The 14,801-nt window shown below is 35.7% G+C and overlaps 1 protein-coding gene across 1 annotated transcript in view; it reads left to right on the forward strand.

The window, feature by feature from the left end:
• The first annotated feature begins 449 nt into the window (after positions 1-449).
• The window catches only part of DCDC2C (doublecortin domain containing 2C), a 35,351-nt gene continuing 20,999 nt past the window's right edge, over positions 450-14,801 (forward strand). The window contains exons 1-6 of the mRNA XM_087916841.1: positions 450-742; positions 6,503-6,554; positions 7,403-7,479; positions 9,460-9,591; positions 12,122-12,259; positions 14,057-14,105. Coding sequence (XP_087772967.1) covers positions 450-742; positions 6,503-6,554; positions 7,403-7,479; positions 9,460-9,591; positions 12,122-12,259; positions 14,057-14,105 — 741 coding nt within the window. The remainder of the gene's footprint in view (positions 743-6,502; positions 6,555-7,402; positions 7,480-9,459; positions 9,592-12,121; positions 12,260-14,056; positions 14,106-14,801) is intronic.

Raw genomic sequence — 14,801 nt, forward strand, 5'->3', positions numbered from 1 at the left:
TCCCCCCACCCCTTACTCCCCCATCCTCATAAGGTTTCGAGGCAACTGCACCGCTTCTCCCTCGCTGGGATACTTGGTGTAATCTTGTGAGTCACAATCCCTCCCTCTTGGCGTTGACGTTCAGCCCGCTTGGGGTGAGGTGAAAGGGGGTGAGACAAAGATGCCCGTCGGAAGGCTTGTCGGGGAGGGCGGGGGGGCTTGGGGTGGGCTGGGCTGGGGGTCAGTCTTGGTGACACTATGAGGTAGGAGGTTGCTGAAGCAGGATCTTTTAAACGAGAGGCTTAGGCAGTCTCTGAAAACCCCCCACTTTTTTTTTTTTTTTTGGCCCCACTTACTTTGCTTTGGGGGGGCGGGGTGTAGATGGGAGTCTCTTACGGTTCTTTTGGTTTCGATGTCCCGCGGCATTGTCTGCCTTTCCCAACCCTCGGTCGAAAGTAGTAGGAGTCAGCATGGTTGGGACACCTCGGGCGATGCACAGCTTAACAGATTCCACCCCTGCCCGGACAATTTGGGTCTACCGTAACGGGGATCCGTTCTACTCGGGGAGGAAATTTATAATCAACCCTCGATACGTGCCCACCTTTGAAGCCTTCATGATCCAGCTGAATGAAGGTGTGCCAACACCCTTTGGGGTGCGGAAGCTCTATACACCCAGTCAAGGGCATACTATTACAGACCTACCGGAATTGCAGCAGGGAGGTAGATATGTGGTTGCTGGCAGGGAGAAGTTTAGGAAGCTAAAGTAAGTATGAAGACCGGACCACTGCAGTCCTTTGGATCTTTAAAAGTTTTGCAAAGTTTCTTTTGCTCTCCTTCCTCCTCAATTTTATGGGATAAATCCGGGTAGTACAAATGCCAAAGAAAATCTGCACGGTGCTAATTTTAAACCTTTACCCAGTATTGCCAAAACGAAGAAAAAAAAACAATGCTAAAAGCTGAGTTTAGCATAATACTGAAAATGTTAGTAGGAAATTCAAAAATCCACCTTGCAAAGTTTCTCTCTCTCTGCATCTTTGTGGTAGGTGAACTGCATTTGCCTTTGCAGGATTCATAGTCTGCATTGGAAACTGATTGTAAATCAGTGGATTTATAGCTTGCCTGATGGTATATACTAGGGATTAAATGCTCTGAATAATAGTTTTAAAACCCCACAAAATAGAAAATGTCTCAAATTGTTAGTTAATCTAGAATCCGTATGTAAAAAATATTAACTTTATATGTATATTTTTGCACTATGTTCTATCTTTCCATAGGCAGTCCATCTTTGGAGGTGTATAACTGATCTGCTCCAACCCAACCCTGGTTGCTAATTTGATATTCCTTATTCCTTACTCTGCCTTGGATTTATCTAATTATTTAAGGCTCAAGTGCAATATGAAATTCAGTCTGATCCCTTGCCATTGTCTAACTGGATAGGGAAGGAGTTGCAAAGCAACATCTAGATCCATTAAATATATATATAATTAATTAATTTACACCAGGGTTGTCAAACTCGTGTTGTCATGAGGGCATCACGTATCATGTATCAGGACGTATCAGGACTTTTTCCCCTTTGCTAAACCAGGCAGGGATGGGGCCAGCATGTGACGCATCTGGCCAGTTTGACACCTCTGCATTACACATTTAGTAGTCACATAAGCTTGCTTAATTTTACCTTTAACACGAGCACTGATGATGTTACCTAGTTTGAGTAATGAAACATTTGCAAGAAGTCAACCAAGCTCAGAGAGCACCAAGGACCCCCTCTGTTTTATTTTTGGCTAGAGTTTTTGCCATTGATTGTTGTGTGATCCCAAGCTATTGATTAGTTCAGAGAAAAATGGGTAATTTGCTAACCAAGCTATGTGCTTTATGAATATAGTCAATGAGTAGTGTGCTTTTACATGCTTCTTTTTGCTGGAGTGAGGAAATTAAGAACAGGTATTACAGTATAGACCAGGGGTATCAAACTGGCGGCCCATGGGATGGATGAGTCACGTGTAGGCCACTTTCACCCCCAGCTCCGCGAAGGGGGAAAATGTCATGAAATGTCATGTGACAGCAACGTGACATGGTGAATTTGACACCCCTGATATAGGCCAATAAGTAGATCTTTACCTTGGATCACATCCTTTCTTTTTTTTCTTAAGAAAGTGGAGGGTGATAAAAACTTTGATTTGGCTTAAACAATAGCTAATTTTGGGGAGGGTTGTAGTGATTGGCTTGCTCATAAATTACTGGCCAGCTGGTAAAATCACTTGCTTACCAGGAATCCATCAATTTATCAACTGCCTAGAGTGGATTGAAAGGACTAAGATTTATTTTTATGATAATGTTTCATTGTTCACTTGGTTAAAATATGTTGTTGTTACTATTAAAAAACTGGAAATGACTTCCGATATACTTTATATAGCCAAACTTGTCCTCAAAGTCTTTTGTCTGTATGCAAAATTATTCATAATTAAGTCTCACTAGGATCATTGAGACTCACACCCAAGTACAGGTAGTCCTTAACCTACAACAGTTCATTGTGACTGTTCAAAGTTACAACAGCGCTGAAAAAAGTGACATGACTGTTTTTCACAGTTACAACCTTTGCAGTATCCCCATGATCATGTGATCAAAAACCAGACCCTTGCCAACTGGTTTTTATTTATGACCTCGGGTTGTGTGGGTTACTAACTTATCAACTACAGTGATTCATTTAACAACTGTGTCAAGAAAGCTCGTAAAATGGAGCAAAACTCACTTAACAAATGTCTCACAACATAAATTTGGGGCTCATTATCTCTTCATTTTGAAGTCCAAAATGGCATTCGATGCTTTCTTTTTTTCCTAGAATCATAATGAACTCAATTACAATAAAATGAATGTCAGTGTAGATACAGCTAATTTTTGATGAATAGTATGGTTCATCTTGTGCTGTTTGTTCTTTCTTGATGTAGTCCTGTTTTCCATAGAAACAAAGAAATATTGAAATTTTGAGTAGAACTATTAGACAAGATGAAAGATAATGGGTCTAAAAATTAAAAATGAGACATTTAAATTGGTAGCTTTTGATGATGATTTGGTTTTTATTTTACAAGACCCTCTGGAAGGGATTGAATTTTTGATTTAAAAAATTGTAAGATTTTGGCATTATGGCATTTTTAAGATTAATTAAAAAAACACGATCTTGGTAAAAATATGACTGCATAAGATCAAGAGGATCTGATGAAAAATATCTGGTTTTAAAATGGAGAAAAAGGTTAAATATTTGGGTCTTGTTTTGACTAATATGAATTGTATGTTGTCAAAATAACTATGTCAAAATTTCGAATGAAGTTAATGAAGATATGTTGAGATGGAAAAAATTGCAGTTGGGAAGAATATCTGTGATTAAGATGAATATTTTATCTAGAATGTTATTTTTATTCCAGATTACATTGATGACTGATATAGCATTTAAGCAGTGGCAAAAATTTTTTGGCAAGGCTAGAAACTAAGAATTAAATACAAAGTGCTACAGGATAGTAAAGAAAGAAGAGGGTCAAGACTACCAAATTTGAAACTGTATTTTGCAGCTTGTTTTTTAATATGCATAAAAGAGTGGGTGACTCTAGGAAATAGGCGGTTATTAGAATTGGAAGGACATAATTTAAGATTTGATTGACACAGCTATTTGTGGTACAATAAAGTTAAGGTTAATTAATATATGGTAGATTTTAAAAATCATTTTGTTAGACTTGCCATATTGAGAATTTGGAATAGATAGAAGGCAAAATTGTCTTCTAAAATCCATTTATATTTTTCACACCAAGAATATTTTTTAAGAAGCGAAATGATATTTAAACAAAATTGGTTAACTTATGTTGATCTGAGGAGTTGGGAAGGTTTTACATGCCATTGGTTTCCCTATGCTCAGTTAATAAGATTTAAGCTTGATAAGAATTATGAATTTGAACATGGTAAGGCTAAATTTGATGTGGAGTTGTGTATAAAAGATGATCATATTATTGCTAAACTTATAGAAAACAGGATAAGTTAAATATGTATGATAAAATGGGCAATTTTTAAGATATAATATACAGATTATATAGACATAATTTTTCGCTCCATAAGACGCATTCCCCCCCAAAAGTGGGTGGAAATGTCGCTGCGTCAGTGCCAGTCCTTTGGTGAAAGCAGCCGGGCCGTGGCAGTGGGGTCCTTTTACAGTGCTGAACCCTGCCTCTTTTGTCTTCATCATTGCCTGCCTCTTCTGTCTCTTTTCTGCAGTGTAGTAGTCAATAGGCAGAGCTGGCACATGAGAGAACACCTATCTGTGGTCATCTCAGGCTCTGTGTGATTTTTTTTTTCTTGTTTCTAAACCTAGGTGTGTCTTATGGTCAGGCGTATCTTATAGTGCGAAAAATACTGTACCTTTGGATCAATTGGAGAACATATGGAATTTAAGATTATAATGCAGCATAAAATTATTTAAGACAATTTTTATAAAATTATGTACTGCTGGTATATGGCATCAGATAAGATGTCAAAAACATACAGGGGAATTTCAAATATTCATTGGAAATGTAATCAAACAGGGTACATTTTTTCATCTTTGGTGGACATGCAAGAAAGCTAGGAAATATTGGGATCCAAAATATATTATGATGCAGAAGATTTTAAAAAGTAATGTGCAATTGAAACCAGAGATTTTTCTTTTCGATTTAATAGACATGCAAATGGAAAACATCTCATGAAACTTCATTTTTATATATGATAACAGCAGTGAGACTTTTATATGCACAAAGGTAGAAAGACTTACAAATACTTGTAATGGAAGAATGGATGGTGAAGCTGATGGAAATGATGGAGATGATGAAATTGACAGCTTTGACTAAAGAAACACTGAATTTAATTCTACTTGGAAACCACTTTTGGGATTTTTGTGAGGAAATTGAAATGTTAATGAAATGTTAATTTGGGGATCTGCTGATTAGAATTGTACAGTATTATAGGAATAATATGGATGGATGGATGGATGGGAAGGAAGGAAGGAACCTCAGACCTCCTGCAGATTTTCAGAATTTGCTGGTGAATTCCCAGATACCAAATGGTTAGAATTCCTTTTCCATCATAGTTAGCTATGTCTGCTGTATCTATTTCAGCAAAAAGTAATCAATCTCCATTGCTCTATGCTGTTATAGATCTCTAAATAGAGCCACAAAATACATGGTGGTCTAATTCCCATGTTAGGTTTAACTTGAAAAGCAAGTGAAGGATTCATGTGTCCTGAGAATAACAAAGAGTCTTCAGCTCAAAATTGTCCCAGTTATACATAAATTAATTCCCCATAGTCATCTAACTCCGTTCAAATCATGCAGACTATTTATCTGAGAGTTAATTTCAGAGCTTCTGATGGGACCTCAATTCTTGGGTTTGTTCCACTGCATAACTCCTGTCTCCTCCACAGAGGGTCACCAAAAATAGAAAGCTTTGTTAGAAACATATGTAAAGAGTGTTTAATAATAAAAACTGTCTGTAAAATAGACATAAGGGGGAGTTTATTATCTGCTTAGCCTTTAGATCAAATACGTTTTTCCTGCTTATACTGTTCATCATTTTGAGGGATAATTAAATAATCTTGAAATTCTGTGGCTTATAATTTTTTATGTATGTAAAGATATGAGCAATGAAATTGTTTTTGTTGAAATGACAGTTGTAAATGATAATATTTGAAGTAAACCAACACTTCAGCTTAAATTGTTAACTGATGTGGTATTGTTACTTTAGCTTTTTTTGCTGCAGATATTTCTATGAAATATCTATTGTTAGAACCCTAGTAGTATGGTGTGTGGATTTTAGTGGATTAGTAAATAGTAAAATCTGTGTAGGGGTGTTAAACCCAATTAATTGAGGGTCACATCAGGGTTGTTTTTGACCTCGTGTGGGGGGGTATGGCCAGGGTGGGCATAGCCAGCTGGACGTCACTTCTGTAGGGGGTGCCTTTGGTGGCCCAAGCGCTTTGCCAATGAAAACGGGCTCCTGAGCTCCATTTTCGGCTGTGACTGCCTCCTGCAACTCTGCCAGTGAAAATGGAGCTTGGGAGGGCTGCACGCAGTTCTCCTGAGCTCCATTTTTGCTGGCAGAGGCACCACAGGCTGGTCCTTCGCTGTTTCCAGGACAGCCGCACCGCCAAGATCTGTGGATCTGGCCCGCAGTTCTTGAGTTTGACACCCCTTCTATAGTGAGTCAGTTATTGGAAACTGATATAAGATTAGGATTAGGATTAGATAATGATATATGTTAAGACTGAATTAATCTGGGTCAGACCTATGTATCTCCCTATTAAACCTATTCTTCTAATGTTCATTACTACATACATTTTGTCTTTAGTAATGGCATAAACTACTGTAGTTCCGGCATTTAATTGAAGAGAATCTGGGTACATTGAGCCTCTACATAAGGCAAGATTGCTTTATTGGACCAGATTTCTCTTTTGGACCCTATTTACAAGTTGATTGACAAATTAATGAGAATGTGATGTACTTTTCTGCAGTTACTCTGATATAGGGACAAAGAAACCTCAACGAAAGAAGAGGGATGAGGTGGTGAGTATCTTATCAGTGCCATGTCCAATAATGTTGTGAAGGAAACAGTGGATCCATTTTATCAATTTAGCATGTACCAACTTAATTTAATTCAGTACGTTAAGGTTTAGTAAAATAGAAATCCTGAATTTATTTACTACTTTATAGAGAGCGTTCACATATTTATCCTACATTTGATTACAAAGCAGCACAGTAAAATGCTGTAATTGGTTGATAAACCATAATATATGAATTTATATATATTCTCTTCCAACTTGCTTGTTTTGTTTTTTCTTTCCTTATACATAGTCCACACATAATGAATGTCCCTGCCTTCAATAACTACCAGCATCTGGAATGGTTTCTGAATGCAAATAACAGTATCCTATCTGACTGAATCAGTGACTGGAGCTCAGCAACAGACATGTGTAGCAGCAATTGTCACTCACTGAGTGTGCTTCACACAAGAAATAGCTTTTGTTTTTGTTTTCTTAGCAGCGTTCCCCCTCCACCCCAATTCTGTCTTCATTTAGTCACTGCTTCCCAATAATAGCAGGAATGGGACTCTGGTTTTTGATGGAAAAGAATGTTTTAGAAATTGAAAGTAATTACAATTTATAAAACAACAAGACGTGGAACTTGATGTGTAAGAACTATGAATATTATTCAGTCAGGATAATCAAAATGAATTATTGGATAAGATTTCTTAAATTCTAAGAGAAATTTTTTTGCAATACATTCTAGTCAAAATTTGAATAATTAGAAAGGTGTACTTAGATTTCAAATTTGGCCTTGTCTACAGCTATGCAGATATGTGGGGCAAACTTGAGCTGGCCTTTAAGATTCTGGAGTTTCTCTTTCTCTTGCAGATTCGACCAGTAGTCCATAGTAATATAAAAGTTCCTTCCAAATGGCAATCAATTTATAATAAACCAAGAAATATTAAGTGAGTATTTACTTTTAAAGTTTGTAAGAGTTCTTACATTGCCATTTATGTCTAACTAAAAAAGCATGTTTGAAGATAGTTTGAGGGTTGGGCAAGAATTCACATCCCTGTTTAATATAAAATAATAAGATGGATTAAAAATGCCAAATTCATTATAAACATCTGGATGATTATATGACCATAATAACCATAATAACTTATTAAATTTTGGGGCTACCCAACTCTAAAATGACTCTGGGTGGCTCACAACAATCAAAGAAATAAGTTTGGGCCTAATTATGCTTCTTTCTTACTTGCCTCGCAGGGCTTTTCTGGGTATAGGGGAAGACAATTTTGCATGCTGCTCTGGACTCTAGAGCAGGTGTGAGATGAAACAAAAAAAAAATCATAAGCCAGGTTTCTCCAATCTGGTATCTTCCAGGCATATTTGTTTATCTGATGGGAAAAATGTTTGCAAGCAAATAAAAAAGGTCAGTTTGGTTTATGTAGCAGCATGCAGACATTAGTTTTTCTTGCTTTTTGTTGCAACAAAACTGCAACTGGACCATTTTAGTAGACAACAAATTCTTTTTTATATAGAAGATATTGAGAAATTCATATATTACATTTTCAGTACTGACCTTTGAGTAATATATCCGTCTCACTTTCCTAGAATTTACAAGGATGAAGCTTAGTTAGCAGTAATATCAATCTTAGTTTTTCAAACTTCTGGGATATATAAAAAAGAAAAGGAAGGGACAATGTTTTGCAATGCTTGCAAATGGTTTTGGCTATGCCTTTATTAGGATCGAATAATGGATCTTTCCTTAAATATATGTAAGTGCCACTAAAATTTATTTCAACAAAGAAACTTTAATATGCATATAATGACAGTTCCACTAGATGGCCCCAAATATCTTACAAATGCAACTTCCATTGCTTTACAATCCTGTTTTAAAGAATCAGTCAGACACAAATATTTGGCCTGAAACCAGATTTGCATAATTGATTTAGATGGTTAGTGAATACGTTGGTATGTTGCTGCACTAAGAACAATATTGGAATGTTTTTTTCTAGTTATTATGCAACTGTTTTAATAATACTTAAAGCAACAATCTACAGTTGCTGCAAATAGTTTCAATGATATATTGCTATAGATAAAGAAGTAGAATGTGAAACTAAAAAGTAGATGAATTTTCCAGAAATATATAGTACATTGGTATCACAGTATTCTTCAACCCTTGAGACTGAGTTGTATTTTATTTTTCATATAATGGAACAGATACACACTTAAGTAAAATGGTTAAGGAAGTTAACAGTAGTATTGAGAACAATCCTTTGCATAGCAAAGCTTGTTAGAAATTTCCTTTCCTTATCCACATGTATGATTGTAAAAGAAAAAGTGGAGGAATGGAAGATCTATATTCATATATATTTATCATTCTCTCTATATCATCTATCCCCCTGCCTGCCTGTCATCTGATAAATTATCCAAAGTCACTCCTTTTAAAAAAAGATTTTTGTATCTACATCTCAATCATAGTTTCTTAGAAGCATAAGTCCCATTGATTTCATTTTAACCATATCTGGATCAGTATACTTTAGTCCCACAATAATTCTATATACCATTATAGGTTAAGGAAGAAATATTTTCCAATAGAGGCCTCAGTAGAAAAATCAATTGATTTGATTAGCTTTTTAAAAGAATTGCATTTTATTTCCTCTGGGAATTGTTGAGGGCATCTTCAGTTGGTATAGAGAGAAAATAATTAAATTTTCAAAAGCCGAACCTTTCTTGAGTTCTTCAACTGGACATATTTATATTTTTGAAATAATGAACATTAACCTAATGAGTTTAGAATTTATTAAGATTCTAAAGATTTAAAATTTATTGCTGGATCTGGAAGAATCCTTAATGAAATAACATCAGAGTGATCTGCTTATGTATTTTCAATAATGTGTCCTATTAAAATTAGGTTTATATATGTTTGTTTTTGACAGTGTTTTCACAAATGGAAATCTCTTGATACCACCCATGAAAATCCTTATACCTAGATTTACACTAAATAATTGGAATGGCGTCCTAGCACTTGTAAATGAAAAAGTAATTCCTCGATCTGGGGGTATTCGTAGGTAAGATAATTTTATAGAAACCTTCTATACGAAGAATGAAGAATGGCAATTAAGAGGTGACTTGGTAACCACAACCAAACAGATCACACATATCCAACAAAACCAATTCCAAGAATGCATTGCCTCCCCGCCCCCCCCCGCCCCAATATGGAGCCACCTGAATACAATCAGGACAGGCCATGCCAGAACTAAAGCAGTGGAGCGAGAGCCACAATGCAATTGTGCTACACCGGAACAAACTATAACACATATAGTTCAAAAATGCCTCTTCAGGAAATTTCGAAGCACTTGGGATGATCTCATTGCAACCACACCAAAAGCAGTTACGTAATTAGCTTCCTTAGGTATCAAATTATAATATCTATCCTATTGGAATTCCATGGCTCCATATTATGGTAATTTTATTATGGTTTTATCTTAATTTAACATTTAATCTCCCATATTGTATTGTCCACATATCTTTTATGTGCATATGTATGTGGATGTGGATGCTTTATTTAAACCAAATTTGTATATCAGTGATTGCATGTCCTCTGGTGTCATATGCTAAATAATAATAAATAATAATTTCCTTATAAGAGTGGACTTAATAAATTAATTTTTGCCCTTCCTAAAAGTGAAGTTAAATTAGAACTTTAGGGCAACTGTAATAATCAAAGTATTAGTTTGTAGAAATTTAAGACAGGGCTGTCAGTCTTTTATTCATTAAAGTGACCTGCTTTTTTTGTAGGCTTCCATATGAGCTGAAAAAGAAAGATAAAGTTACATGATTAATGAAACTCTTAAAACAGAATTATCTTTTCCTCAGGGCTGCGCACAATTTGTGCTTGTGCTTACACAAGTTCTGAAGTAGTTTTGAATTGTTTTTGAAGTCCTAATCTTTACCACCAAAGGCAGTAATACTTCAGAAGAATCTTGCTGCTGAATCAAAATGCTTTGCAGAATGGCTAAATCCTAAACAATCTATCAGGTTATGAGGACAATAATTCTCACACCCTAATTTGGGTACTAGTGGTGGTTTCTTAAATTGTCATTGTTTTCCAGAGAGATTACTGTTTTCCAAAGAGCAAAATAATAGACATCCACTGTTGGAAATCCCCTCTCTCTAAACTATACTATAATTTACGGCTTACAAATAAACATGATTTATAGTGAAACTTGTATTGTTGAGTTAAAAGTTCAAACTGTTGTTATTGTTGACAAAGAAAGAAAGAAAAAAGGTTCTACATTTAGGCAAGAAAAATCAAATGTACAGGTATAGAATAGTACCTACCTCAATAGTAATAATTGTGAGAGGGATCTTGGAGTCCTAGTGGGCAATCACTTAAATATGAGCCACCAGTGTGCTGCAGCTGCCAAAAAAGCCAACACAGTCCTAGACTGTGTTAATGGAGGGATAGAATCAAGATCATGTAAAGTATTAGTACAATGTCTTGGTAAGACTACACTTAAATACTGCATCCAGTTTTGGTTGCCATGATGTAAAAAAGATGTCGAGATTCAAGAAGCGATGCAGAGAAGAGCAGCAGAGATGATTAGGGGACTGGAGAATAAAGCATATAGAGAACGGTTGCTGGAATTGGGTATGTCTAGTGTAATGAAAAGAAGGACTAGGGGTGGCATGATAGCAGTATTCCAGTATCTCAGGTGTTGCCATAAAGAAGAGGAAGTCAGCCTATTCTTCAAAGCACCTAGGGCAGGACAAGAAGATATGAATGGGAACTAATGAAGGAGAGAAGCAACCTAGAAGTAAGGAGAAATTTCCTGACAGATAGAACAATTAATCAATGGAACGACTTGTGGATGCTACAAAACTGGATGATTTTAAGAAGAGATTGGACAGCCATTTGTCTGAAGTGGTATAGGGTTTTCTAATGTCCATTCCAAATCTGTTATTCTGAGGACCTTTTCAGATTTGTAAACTATAGTTTGGAAGACTCTATTGTCTAATTTGTTTTTGCTCTTGAATATTTAAAACTCCTGTCAGTTTGCATGCAAGTTGAAGGAACGTGAGATTTCTACATGAATTTGGGGTGCATGATTTGGCTTACAACTTAAGTAACCACATTTCTTTGTAGCATTGCCAATGGATAGCACTGCAAGCTTTAGGTAAGCTGTTTTTTCTCTGTATTTGCCTTTAACTTGCAGTCAAGATGTAATCCTGATTTACACTGAAAGGTATTTTAATGTGTATTGCTTTTTTCTATCCTGTCTAAAATTTGGAGTTGGATGCAATGATTACTAATTTTCTCAATGTTAGAACCAGAAAGTTATCTCTTCAATTTGGTCATTGTTTCTGTGTATTTTTATAGTTATTGTGTTTTAATTTTCCTTTTATAATAATTCCATTCTGTTCCTGCTTGGGTCTTGAGGTCCTTCAAATTTACCAGTACTTCTCTCTGTTTTGGTTTTACATAATTGAAGACCAAAGGTAGAATTCAAATTATAAAAATAAACATTTTAGGGTGAGTAAAGTTTATAATGTCATTTAAGTATACTTATACCCATATTAATTTCCTCTCCTTTATAGATTGTTTACTTTAAATGGTCAGCCTGTAGATGGACCTGATAAATTAGAAGATAACCAATTTTATATTGCATGTGGCAAAGAAAGATTTCAGCATTTGCCATACTGGCAACATCCTAAGGTTCCAGAAAATATTCGTCGGTAAGCTAGCTCTTGTCTAAACTGATCTTATGTAGTGAGTTGATGAAAACCAGCTCTAGCTGAGCCAAAAACTTTATTTTTATGAGAGTTAAGTTAAAGATTTATGATTACTTGGATTGCACGTATTTTGCAGGGTTTTTTTTTTCCTTCTGAAACGAAAAATATGAAGTTGATCTGCAGATTTAATTGTTTAAATCCTCCTTTAACCCAAAGCTTTTTAAATACACTCATTTGTTTAATATTAGTTTGCTGGAATAATAAAGTATTTATTTAATATACAGTATAATATGATAGCTTAATTGTTAATATGTCAATAATATTGAGTTAAAACATTCAAAGATTTTTTTAAACAATGGTATCTAATTGTTGCTGTTCCTTTATTTTTTAATTATTGAAGGCATGCTTCTATGGTAATTGATATATTAGTCACTGATTTCGTTATTTTGTTCCATATATGAGATATGTAAAATATTATTAAATCAAGCTCTAATACCCTTGCCATTCCACAATGTACAGTAGATATCATTTTTAAAAATGTTCATACATTCCATAACGTATAGATTTGAAGACAAGGACAATGAAGGGTAACAAAGGAGACATCTAGGGCAGTGGTGGCTAATCTTTTTCGGCTCCCATGCCGAAAATTGTGTGTGAACTTGCGCACACTCACGTGCCAGCACCCAGAAGGCAATGCTTGCTGCCTCTCCATGCCCCTTGCGCATGCGTACATGACCCCCTGTGCGATGCATCTCTGTACATGCATGATTCCCATGCACATTGCGCATCTCTGTGCATGTGTCCAAGACCCCCACGCTGCACATCTCTGCACATGCATGCATGTCTTCCATGCACCCCTGCATCGCATGCATGTGTGCCAGATACCCGACAATCAGCTGTCGGATGGCAGTGCATGCGCTCATGCGCAGTGGGGCTCTTCCGGGTGACCTCTAACGTCCCTTCCCTCCCAGGCATTACCAGAATTCTCTAAAACATGATGTTTTGTGGGCGACTTGACAGTTTCTCAAAGTAATTGCCAAACTACAATCTGAAGCTGGTTCGCAAAGTCCTGGGTGTGGTCTAGCTCTGAGCAGGCCTATTTCATTCAGATACTTTGTGGGATCTGAAATGTTCTATTCCTTTATATGTGCTGCCCATCCTGAAAAGTAACAGTTTAGGTTGCAAGCAGTCTGAATTGTTTCACATCAGAAAAAAAAAATGGGAATGAAGTACTTTTAGGACAGTATCTAGCGGTAAATAAATTTCATTTACCTGAAAGATGAAATCTAGGAAGAAAATTTATGTCTGAAAACTAGATCCTGCCCTTAAATTAGAATAAACAATGTCTTAACATTGAAAGGTTTAAAGTACAGCTCCAGAGTTCTGCCAAAAGATGTCAGTATATTGAAAGTTTTAGTGTGACCTACAGATAAATATCTAGGGAATATGCGATGAATAATTATACTAAATTTAATTTAATTAAACTAAATTTGAACAAATTTAGTGTTTATCCTAGCTTTATTGATTTTTTCCCCTTAGCCCAGGCTCATAAAAGATTGTATACTACTGCAAATTAAATCTTAAGATGTCTTTGAAAGGTTTTCTATTCCCTCACCTTTCTATTTCTTTAAAAAATGTTCTCATGCTCGCTACTGGGATTATAGTAGTCTGTGACCAACTAATCTGAAAGTTATTTATAAATCTGAATGGTAGTTCTCACTCTATTAAATAAAGATAATTACAATAATATTATTTGCAGTTACATTTATAAATATATGTAAATTGTCCTTTGCATTTTAGGGATTTTTCAAATTCACCAGAACCTCCAGAAAAGCCCCCTATGAAAAAGGTAAGAATTTGTTTTAAAATGCTATGAAATATGCAGTGTATATACGTAACATTCACTCTTAATACTGCTTGAGCTCCATTAAGTCTTGCAGTTGAGCTAAATTTATATGGGCAAACTTTCAGTCTAAATGAATTTTAGTTATTGCTCTACAATTTTTGCATATCATGTATTACAAAATATAATACCATAGCATCACAGCACAAATGTTATTCTTCCTTTGTGGCAATGCAAAAAGCAGAATCTTGGTAAATCCCAAAAATATAATAATAAAATACATCAACTCACTAACAGCCAATTTGTTATAAGTGCAGTTTATACAAGAAAGAGTATCATTCTTGGAATTGGCTGTTTGTCCAAATCTAATGGTACTAATATTTTAGCATCATGGGCAGTAGGGTGTAGATATAGAGTTAAGGATTTACTCTATGTCCCCTTACTTTGCTGATGTAACATCCTACCTTTCTTCCTTATCATAACATATAGAATACAATAGCTCTCCTGCTATTCACCCATTATATTATCTGCAGAATGCAGGATAGCAGGGACTGCAGAGTGCAGGGAATCAGAATAAAACAGAATAACTGTGTTGGAAGGGGGAAGGGACCTTGGAGGTCTTCTAGTCCAACCCCTTGCTCAAGCAGGAAACCCTGTACCATTTCAGACAAATGATTGGTCCAATCTCTTCTTGAAAATCTC

The sequence above is a fragment of the Pseudonaja textilis genome, chromosome 1 (assembly GCF_049901715.1).
Source record: "Pseudonaja textilis isolate UNSWEBS1 chromosome 1, rPseTex1.2, whole genome shotgun sequence".
NCBI classification, from domain to species: Eukaryota; Metazoa; Chordata; class Lepidosauria; order Squamata; family Elapidae; genus Pseudonaja; species Pseudonaja textilis.